At 59.9% G+C, this 10,832-nt stretch overlaps 2 protein-coding genes across 2 annotated transcripts in view; both read left to right on the top strand.

Annotated features, from left to right (window-relative positions):
- Window positions 1–5,189, top strand: part of RASAL3 (RAS protein activator like 3) — a 26,783-nt gene extending 21,594 nt beyond the window's left edge. Inside the window, exon 16 of the mRNA XM_019470591.1 lies at window positions 5,125–5,189. Within this exon, the coding sequence (XP_019326136.1) occupies window positions 5,125–5,189 (65 nt within the window). The remainder of the gene's footprint in view (window positions 1–5,124) is intronic.
- The window catches only part of WIZ (widely interspaced zinc finger motifs), a 57,755-nt gene continuing 52,053 nt past the window's right edge, over window positions 5,131–10,832 (top strand). Inside the window, exon 1 of the mRNA XM_019470590.1 lies at window positions 5,131–5,579. Coding sequence (XP_019326135.1) covers window positions 5,210–5,579 — 370 coding nt within the window. The 5' untranslated portion in view covers window positions 5,131–5,209. The remainder of the gene's footprint in view (window positions 5,580–10,832) is intronic.

The raw sequence follows: 10,832 nt of genomic DNA, 5'->3' as shown, positions 1-10,832 counted from the left end.
CCTCCCCTCCTACATCGCGACTCTGCCAGCAAGGGGGAAAAAAAAAACCAAACCAAAACCAAACACGTGGGGGGGAAAAAAAAACACACGGCTGGAGCTTGCCGGGCTCAAGCGTGCTGGGAGCGCGCGGGACCTTGTGCACTTGGCTGTGACCTGGCACGGAGAGGGAAAAACTGGTGCTGTCCTGCGTCACGACGCTGCTCTGCCACGCGAGGAATAAAAACCACACAGGGGGGAAAAAAACCACACAGTCGCAGCCTGCTCGGCTGAAGCGTGCCTGGAGTGCACCGGACCCTGCAAGCTTGGCTGTGACCTAGCGCGGAGAAGGAAAAACCAGCACCATCCTCCTGCGTTGTGATTCTGCTCTGCCAGCGAGGGTGAAAAAAAAACCAACAACCCAAAAAAACACGTGTGGGGGGGGAAAAAAACCCACGCGGCTGGAGCCTGCCCGGCTCAAGCGCACCTGGAGCGTGCGGGACCTCGCGCACTTGGCCGTGACCTGGCACCTGGAAAAACCGGTGCCGTCCTCCTGCATTGTGGATCCGCTCTGCCACAGGAGGAGGGAAAAAACCCCAACCCCGAACAAAACACGTGGGGAAAACCCACGTACGTGGCTGGAGCCTGGTCGACGCAAGCGCGCTAGACCCCGCACACTTGGCCATGAACCACCACGGAGGGAGGGGAAAAAAACCGGCGCCGTCCTCCTGTGCCGCGGCTCCGCTCTGCCACACGTTTCTCCCAGGGAGGGGGAAAAAACCCACACAGGGGGAAAAAAACCACACGGCCGTAGCCTGCCCGGCTCAAGCATGCCTGGAGTGTGCTGGATCCCGCACGCTTGATCGTGACTCGGCACAGAGAGAGGGGAAAAAGCAGTGCCGTCCTCCTGTGTTGTGACTTTGCTCTGCCCGGTGAGGAAAAAAAAACAACCCATGTAGGGGGGAAAAAAAAAACCACACGGCCGTAGCCTGCCCGGCTCAAGCGTGCTGTGAGCGCGCCGACTCCGCGCACTTGGCCATGAACCACCACCACGGAGGGGGAAAAAACCGGCGCCGTCCTCCTGTGCCGCGACTCCGCTCCGCCACACGTTTCTCCCAGGGAGGAAAAAAAGCCCATGGCTGGAGCCTGCCCGGCTCAAGCGCGCCGTGAACGCGCTGGACCCCACGCGCTTGGCCGTGACCCGGCACGGAGAGGGGAAAAAGTGCCGTTCCCTTTGCGCTGCGACTCTGTTCTGCCACACATTTCTCCCAGGGAGGAAGAAAAACCACACGAGGGAAAAACCACGCGGCCGTAGCCTGCCTGGCTCAAGCATGCCACGAGCGTGCCGGACCCCGCGCGCTTGTCTGTGACCCACCACGAAGGGGAAAAAAAAAACCAGTGCCGTTCTGCGCCGCGGCTTCGCTCTGCCACAGGTTTCTCCCAGGGAGGAAAAAAAAAACCCAACCATGTGGGGGAAAAAACACGCGGCCGTAGCCTGCCCGGCTCAAGCGTGCCATGAGCGTGCCGGACCCCGCACGCTTGGTCATGATCCAATATGAAGGGGGAAAAACCGGCACCGTCCTCCTGCGCTGTGGCTCTGCTCTCCCAGCAAAGGGGGGAAAAGAAAAAAAAAACCCAAACAGCCGCACAGGGGGGAAAAAAAAACACGCAGCCAAAGCCTTCCTGACTCAAGCGTGCGGCAAGGGCGCAGGGTGACCCACTGCAGGAACTCTCGCCGGGAGCCGTTTGGCCTGGGGAAAGGCCCCTTCCTCTTGACTTCCAGGGAAGGCAGCGATTGTCCCCACTTAACCGGTTTAGCATTTAAATTGTCCCAATTCTGCTCCGCCTTTGCATGGCTCTGGGGCGATGGGCTGGGGGAAGGGTTTCCGCAGTCCGGCTCCCACCCTTGAAGCGAGCAGAGCTCGGGAAGCGAGCAGGGAAGCGAGCAGAGCTTGGGAAGAGGCTTTTTAAACTTTACGGTGAGCGCTCGGGTCTTTCAGGGTGCTGGCGCAGAGCGCGGCGGGGGGGGGGGGAAAAACCCCCACTCCCTTTTCCCCCCCTGCCCCGGTGAGCTTGAAGACACCCCAAGTGGGTTTTTGGGGAGGACGGTGGGTTTTTAGGGAGCGCCACCGGCACGGCGGACGGGGGGATCCGTGTTTTGGGAAGAATAAAAGGGAAAACTTTGAAAAATCTGGGGTTTTTTTAGTGAGCAAGGTGGGGGATGCGGCACTGATGTCCCGCCCTGTCTGCGCCGGCTCGTGTTTGGTTGGGTATTGGGGTTTTGGTGGGTTGAGGTGCCGGTGGGTGATGCCGAGCCCGATGCCGGGGTGCGGGTGGGGGATTTGGCGTCATTCCCGGCGCGGGGGTTTCGGCGTGGCCGCGGTGAGGCACGTTTCGGTGAGCGAAGGTTTGGACCGAGGCGGGCGAGCACGGTGCCGAAGGGATGCTGCGATTTATCGCCGGGGAAAGGAGCCGGTGGTCCCTGAGGGATGCCAGATTCTGTCGTGGAGTTGGCTCGGACCAAACCCGCATCCCAAAAAACCCCGCAGCTTTTGAAAAGAAACCTATTGCGTGGGGTTTTTTTTTCCCCCACCCATTCTCGCCTGGATGGATCCCGCCGGCTCGGGGATGTGCCGGGGTCTCCGGCCGGGCCGAGATGCGGCTGCAATTAAAAAGCAAAACCCCCGCGATGGCTTTTCTCCCCCTGGATCCCAGGTGCTGCTGCCTGTCCCCTGCCTGTCCCCTGCCTGTCCCCTGCCAGTTTTGCCGGCGCATCGCTACCACGCGCCCGGCACGTTGCCGTGCTTTTTTTATTCCCTTGCAGCGGGGCAACGTGTTTTGGGGTGACTCCTCGTCGTTTGACGGCACGCCGGGAAACACCGGGAGAAACGCCGGTGCCGTGCCGGCTGCCGGGCTCCCATCCTGCCGGCACGATGGATGAGCCGCCGTGGCACGATGGTAGATGCGGTAAAAAGGGAGTGCCGTGTGTGTCCGACCGGATTTAAGCCAGACCGTGGTTAAAGATGGGGTCACGCCGCGATCCCCTGCTTCCGCCCGGTAAGCTGGTGCGGGTGGCTTCATCCTGGCGGAGCAACCCTCATCCCAACCCACCGGCACCGAGCTGACACCATGGCAAACCCTAAAAGATCCACAAATTTGGGATTTGCTCCCCAAAAACCTCCCCCGGGTCTGGGGGAAGCGTCGACGCGGCGCCGTTCTTCGGGGTGAGAGCATCCCGCCGGCACGGCGTGGGCATCGGGTGCCATTTCGGGGCGACGCTGGAGGAGGCTCCGTACAAACCGAAGCCAGCCGGAGCAACCGATCCTCACGGAAGAAAGATGCCGGCGTTTGGAGCCAACGTATTTTTAATTGATTTAATTGAATTTCTATTTTCACTTCTTATTGGCAAACTAACCCATGTTGGCTCCGGGCATCGTTCCCCCCGGGGGAAGCGACGGGCACCGGCTGCTTCGGGACGGGAGAGGTTTCAGGGTGGCTGCCGGGCATTGGGGTTTGCTCCATCGCTCTCCTCCCTCGGCCCCGGGGCGGGGAAACATCTTGCTCTTGCGCCAGCTCGAATAATTCCCTCTTCATTTGCATTCTTTACCTTGAAGGTATTTATAGTCTCTTCTCTGCCTTCTTCCTCGGCGGGGTAAATTTAGCTCCTTCGCTCTCCTCCTGTGCCTTTATCCTCCAGCGGAGCTGATAAGCCCAGCTTTTTAGCGCCTCTTTCCTCCTATTTTTCCCTTCTCCGCCCGCCCCGGGTCAGGATTCGACCCGGCATCTCCGCCCTGCAGAGATCAGGATCCTGTGGCTTCCGGGCATTGGGGTTTGCTCCATCGCTCTCCTCCCTCGGCCCCGGGGCGGGGAAACATCTTGCTCTTGCGCCAGCTCGAATAATTCCCTCTTCATTTGCATTCTTTACCTTGAAGGTATTTATAGTCTCTTCTCTGCCTTCTTCCTCGGCGGGGTAAATTTAGCTCCTTCGCTCTCCTCCTGTGCCTTTATCCCAGCGGAGCTCTGATAAGCCCAGCTTTTTAGCGCCTCTTTCCTCCTATTTTTCCCTTCTCCGCCCGCCCCGGGTCAGGATTCGACCCGGCATCTCCGCCCTGCAGAGATCAGGATCCTGAGCGCTCTCCTTTATTTCTCCCAACGATTTTATTTTTCACCCTTTAACCTGCAGCTGCGGCAGCGTCGGGTGGTGGAAGGTGTTTTGGGGGGCGGAGCTGATAAGCCCAGCTTTGCAGCGCCTCTTTCCTCCTATTTTTCCCTTCTCCGCCCGCCCCGGGTCAGGATTCGACCCGGCATCTCCGCCCTGCAGAGATCAGGATCCTGAGCGCTCTCCTTTATTTCTCCCAACGATTTTATTTTTCACCCTTTAACCTGCAGCTGCGGCAGCGTCGGGTGGTGGAAGGTGTTTTGGGGGTGACGGTTTATTTTTGAGGTGGGGGGTTCCACACTTGGGTGGCGGATACCTGGTTGCCCCCCAAGGGTCCCCAAGCCCTTCGAGGGGTCCCCAAACCCTTCGAGGGTCCCCCAGCCCGAAGGTACCACTTTATCCCATCCGCTTGAATTCATACAGGGGAAGGATGTGGCACAGATCAATCCCTAAACAAACCCCCCACCCCCACCCGCACCGGACTGGTTTTGGGGGCAGCCGCCCTGGTTTTGAGGCAGCTGGCGGCGGAGCAGAGCTCCCAGGGGTGCAAACCGGTGGCTTTCCCCGCGCTGCATGGCGGGATTGAATTTTTGGGGGGATAAATAATCGATTTGAGGGCGACTGGGGTTTTTTGGGGGGTGCGTGGCAGGGGATGGAGGGGATGCTGTTCCCCCGGCAAATCGCGGCGCAGAGGGGGAGCGGGGAAAAAGCTGGGTGTTGGGGAGAAGCGGCACCTTTTGGGGTCCTTCGACTCTGGCAGGGACCAGGCACCGTGCTGGCTACTGGTGGCATCAATTTTTGCAAGGGGACAGTGATGGGACCTGATGTCTTACGCGGCTCCGGGACACTGAGAGCTTTGGTGACCACGGTGAGACACCGAGACCGTTGGGTTTCCCGGCATGGGCAGAGCCGCAACCGTTTCTCCTCCACCTCGGCAAAATCCAGCCTCTTTTCTCTTTTTCTCCTCTTTTATCTCTTATTTCTTGTAGATTTTGCCAGCAGTCCCTGGCCGCCAACCCTCCTGAGTGCCGGCGCGGTGTTTTTTTCCGAGTGACACAGCACAATCGGCGAGGGATGGAGAAAGCTGTCCCTAATTTCTCAGAGCGCCAAGGAGATGGAGGCAGAGCCCTGTTAATGACACCGGAGCCAAACAAAGAGACTTTTCCTGCCCTTGAGTGCCCCCAAGGCGAAGAACGAAGAGCCGCTTTCCTTCAAGATGCAAAAAAGCCCCTGGAGAACCCGGCTTTATCTGGGACGTCGGTGGAAACGGAGACGGAGCTCGAGGAAGATGCTTTCTACGCCGCGGATGATCTGGCAACGATGAGCAGGGAGGGGAAGGGACCCTCCGGCGCCGAGCTGCGCCCGTTGCAAGAGGACCCCGACTTCTTCTCGTCGCTCTCCCGCCAGGAGCCTGATGTTGCTTTGGAAGCGCACGACGTGGCCGGTAAGTCCCCGGTCGGCGCCGTTGGGGTGGCTTCTTGGGGGACGGGGACGTCTCCCGGTGCTTCGTGTGTGCCCGGTGATGCTCGGGTTGATTCGGTTGGTTTGCCTGATGGTCGCACCATCGCGCCGGGGCGGTTTGCGGTGGGCGTTTGCTCTCTTGGTGTCGGAGATGTTCCCCAACTCTCAGCATCTCGCGGTGAAACGGGAATCGCGGTACGATGAGAAACACGTGGATTTGATGGAAGGAGAAGCGAGGGTGCGAATGCCGGGCCGGCATCCACACGCCGCTGCCCGGCTTCAGCACCACAGACAGGCGCAAAACCCGATGGTGGGTCCAGCCGGTGGCTTTTTGGAGACCCCTTGTCCCCCCCGGCGTGGTGTCGGGACCCCAAACCGAAGGTGTCCCCAAACGGGGGGGGGTTGTGCTCCACCGTGTGTCGGTGTGGGACTGGTGCTGTGTTGGGAGGGAGCAGGTGGGAGCTGTGCCGCACCGGTGGTGACCCATGCGTTTTCGGTATTGCTGGTGAAGCCGCAGCCGTGCCGAGCGGAGCGAAACCGTGCCACCTGCGCCTGGCCTCGCTGAAATCCCCTCTTCTCGAAACGGAAACGCTCCTCCGGCTCTGCCGAGGGCGGCTGCGCGCTTGCAGGGCAAAGGCATCGTCCTCTCCCTCACTGCTCGGTGCCAGGGAAGCCGTGCCGCCGGTGCCACGAGGGTGGTGGGGGATGAGGAGCTCCGGCAGGGACTGGGTGGTCCCCAGTGCTGGTGTGGAGCTATGCTGGGATGTCCTTGGCATCGTGAAAACCCCTTGCGCACGCCGGATGCTCTTGCAGGGGATGTCCTGCTATGGGGTGGGAGATCTTCGTCACCCGTGGGAGACCCCGTTGGGTCCATCCCTGACTCGGCTTTGGGAAAAACTCTCCTCCAAGGGCTCTTGGATGAGCAGGGAGGTTGTCATAGAATGGTTTGGGTTGGAGACCCCTTGTCCCCCTTGTCAAAGATCATCTAGTTCAACTTGCCGTGGGCAGGGAGATCTTCCACTAGATGAGGTTGCTCAAAACCAGCCTGACCTTGAACACTCCCAACGATGGAGCATCTCTGGGCGACCCGGTCCAGTGTCTCACCACCCTCATCATAAAACAGTTCTTCCTTAACTCCAATCGAAATCTACCCTCTTCCAGTTCAAAACTGTTGCCCGTTGTCCTACAGGTCTTGGTAAAAAGTCTTCCTCCATCTTTCTTATAAACCTCTTTTATATATGGAAAGGCCACAAGAAGGTCTCCCCAGAGCCTTCGCTTCTCCGGGCTGGACAACCCCAACTATATCATCCTTTCTTCATAGGAGAGGTGCTCCAGCTCTTGGATCATCTTCGTGGCCTCCTCTGGACCCGCCCTAACAGGTCCTTCTCCATGGGGCTGCTCTCAGTCCCCCAGTTTGTGATACTGGGAGTTGCCCCGACCCAGGTGCAGGACCTTGCGTTTGGCCTCGTTGAACTTCATGAGGTTCACGTTGGCTCATCAAGAAGTCATGTTGGCCTGTCGAGGTCCTTCTGGACGACATCCCTTCCCTCAAGTTACCAACTCAGGTTGCTGTCACCCGCAAACTTGCCGAGGGTGTGCTCCATCCGTGGTGTTGGTGGAGATAATAAATAGCATTGGTCCCGGTATGGACCCTTGAGGGACTCCACTTGTTGCTGGTTTCCACCTGGGCATTGAGATGTTGCCTATAACTCTTTGTATGCGGCTCTCTGGCCAGTTCCTTATCTATCAAGCACGGCTGATGCAAGTTGTCCGCTCATTTGTAGATCCCTGGTTGTCCTCTGCCTGCTTTGGAGGATTAACCCTGTCCCACCTCAACTACTCCATCATTTCAGTGCCAAACGCTGGATAGGTGCCTCCACCATCCTGGGTCCTACCTGAACCCCTCCATGCGTTTGCAACCCTCCTGTCCTTCCCCATCCCCGTGTCCTCACTGGAAAACGAGGTGGATGGTGGCCACGGATCCCTCCACCGGCCGGTGATTTGCCTCATCGATTGTCCCCTGGCTGGTGGGTGGCTTTTTCCCCAGCTGGAAGCAGTAACAGCGGTGGAGTCGCCGGCTGCGATTCTTCTCCAACACTGCTTCCCCGTCATGAGTTTGCCCACCTCCGCAAACACCGGTTGACTTAAAACCTTATCTCCCGGCGCAGGCGATCTGTTTGGTGAGTCCCCCTGTTATTTACCCGCCACGAGGGGGGTGGGGAAGGACCACGTTGCATCTGGGAAGCTTTTCAGCTCTCGGTTCCTTCACCGTGGTCAACGGGTGGAAAATGAGCTCCGGGGGATGTGTCGTGCACCGTATAGTACCAAAAGAAGGGGTTGGGGGGGGGGGGGGGGGAAACGACCACTGCTCAGACTCCACAGGCAGGCGGGTACTATGTGGTGACAGTTTATTGAGAGCCAGGATCCTTAAGCAAGCGTCCGGGTTCGCGAAATAGTAACACCTAACACGACACAACCCCATACGGAGGGAGGGTGATACGACCTGTCGATAAGGATCAAGCCGGTGGTCACAGACGGTTCGGGGATCTCAGTCCAGCTCCGAGGAGCCTCCTCCAGTCCGCGTCCTTTATGCTTTTGTTGCCGCGTGGTCTCGGTAGATAAGCCCTTGGTTGGGTCTTATCTTTTACTCAAATGCGCCGTCTTCTCCCCTTCCCTCTTATTTTAATAATGAGCAGCCGTAACTGCTGTATCACTAAACTAAGCGCTCGGTATCACAAGTTGGTTTTACTTTTAACTTTATGCGGGCGAGGTTCTCCTTTTACTTCCCCGCCTTAGGTTTTCTCTCTCAGTGGGTTCAAATGTGTTTCAGAGCCTGGGTCTTTAGGCCCTTGACGTAAGTTTAGGCCTCAGGACTGCGAGAGGTGTTATCAAGGATGACCGTGTCCGAACAGGCGAGAGCTATGGGGCCTTCGCTCCGTCCTGTCCCCCGTTTCTGCACGGTCGTTGCTCCCTTGTGTCCAGCTACGTGGGGGCACGGGCATTACAGGATGGACGCGGGCGTTTAAAAAAGGGGAGGGAGTCGGTGCCCAAAAAATAGCGAGGGCTGCGTCGGGAGATGGAGAATGTCCCCATCCGGGTGTCCAACCTGGCCCTGGGTGCGTGGTGGGGCTCAGCGGGGGTCCTGGGGTGCTTCGGGTGGGACCCAGCTCCAGCCCTGCTCATGGGCAGACTTAAAGTGATGCAAGCCCCCATCGCTGCTTCCCAGCTCGAAAAACCAAGGTGAAATGGCCCAAGATGCCCCAAAACGGAGGCTAAGACTGGCACGCCGGTCTAAGGGTCTTGTCGGGTGGGAAGACCCCGCACAAATGCTTGCGGTGCCGCCAACCTCAAGGTTTTGGGGCTCTTCTCATGCCTCCAACAGCCTCATCGCGGCGAAATTATCCCAGCCTCTGCCGAGCACTGCCGACCGTGAGCCGGAGGTGGTTTGCTGCCGGTAAGTTTTTCCGAGCCAGGCAGAGTCCACGCTGCTGCTGGGAGGTCAGCAAGCGATTGCCGGGAGAGACGCTCCCCGCAATGAGGCTGGTTTTTGGGGTGCCCTTGACGTGGAGCATCCCTCCAGAGCAGCGGCATGTCCTGCTTGCGTGCCGGAGAGCGCCGAGCCGGTGCCAGTGCTGCCGGCACGCCTGAAGGATGGTGGCTCAGGAGAAGAGGTGGAGGAAGAAACCCCACGTTGCTGCTCGCCCCGGTGCCGGTGATCGCGGCACGCCGGCTCTGCAGCGCGCGGGCTCGTTAGTGGAGGAACGAGCGCCGTGGCGGCTCGGGCAGCTGCTCCGTTCTGCCCGACTGAGCTTTGAGCCGGCGAGGAGGAAGGAGCCGGTGCCGGGGATTTCCCATCTCCGGTTGTAGTACCCGAACCATCACCCTGTTTTTGGCTGGAGGCACCGTGAGTGATGGGGGCTGGGTGCCGCGTCCCACGGGGACCCTTCTCGCGACTTTTTGGTGGCCTCATCTCCCCTCCTTGCTCTTTGGGGGGATGTTTTGGGCTGCTCACCGGGATTTTTTTGGGGTGCTGTGCCGCGCGGGGGCTCTTTTAGTGTAACTTGTTGCCGCGGGCAGCAGCAACAGGGCTTGGAGATGCTCCAACCTTCGCTCCCTTCCTATTTTGGGGCTCATCCCCCGGGGTAAAGCGGGGTGTGCCGCTTCCCCGTGGGACCCGGCGAGGCAGGATCCGAATCGCCGAGCCTTTATCTTCAAGCTGTGGTTCCCTCCTTGTTTCCCGAATCGCCGGCACCCTTATCAACCCGCGCCCGGAGGGGTTTTTCCTCCCCGTATCGGCCTGGGGATCGCTGGGGCGGTTGGAGCTGCGGTCGGTCGCGGCCCATCAACACGTCGAGCTTTTGCTCGGCTCTTCCTCCCTTGCACCGCTCCCGGCATCGCGTTGGCTTGGGGCGAGGGGCCGAGGGGCCGGTCCCCTCGGTTCCCCCGGCTCCCGGCCACCTGTCCCCGCGCCCGGAGGGGTTTTTCCTCCCCGTATCGGCCTGGGGAGCGCTGGGCGGGGTGGGGCTGCGGTCGGTCGCGGCCCAGTCACCCGGCTTCGTGTCCCCGCTGGCGATGGAGCACGAGGTCGGAGGTTTCACCGGAGGTGACGGGTGCCACCAGTGCGTGGGGAGGTTTTGGAGGAAGATTTGCTGGCTGGGGGGCTGGGGACGGGTGGGTTGGGGTTGTGCTTTCGGCTGCACGTGTGGGAGGGATGATACCCGGCTCCTCCCCGCGCTTGGGGATGGTGCCACAGGGTCCTCGATGTGGGGACGTCCTGTTTTGGGATTGCCGTGGCAGTGTGGGGTGTGACAAGGTCCCCAGTGCGGGGATGTCTTGCTTCGGGATTGCTGTGGCCGTGTGTAGCGTCCTGATGTCCCTGGCATGGGGACATGCTGCATCGGGGATGCTTGGGGCAGTGTGGGGTGTCACAGGGTCCCCGACATGGCGACGTCCTGCTTTGGGATTGCCGTGGCAGTGTGGGGTGTGACAAGGTCCCCAGTGCGGGGATGTCTTGCTTCGGGCTTGCTTGGGCCGGGGTTAGCGTCCTGATGTCCCTGGCATGGGGACATGCTGCATCGGGGATGCTTGGGGCAGTGTGGGGTGTCACAGGGTCCCCGACATGGCGACGTCCTGCTTTGGGATTGCCGTGGCAGTGTGGGGTGTCACAAGGTCCCCAGTACAGGGACATCTTGCTTTGGGGATGCCATGGCAGTGTGGGGTGTCACAGGGTCCCCGA

This window comes from Aptenodytes forsteri, unplaced genomic scaffold (assembly GCF_000699145.1).
Source record: "Aptenodytes forsteri isolate BGI_AS27 unplaced genomic scaffold, ASM69914v1 Scaffold687, whole genome shotgun sequence".
Classification (NCBI taxonomy): Eukaryota; Metazoa; Chordata; class Aves; order Sphenisciformes; family Spheniscidae; genus Aptenodytes; species Aptenodytes forsteri.
This window is presented reverse-complemented; position numbering and strand designations above follow the sequence as displayed.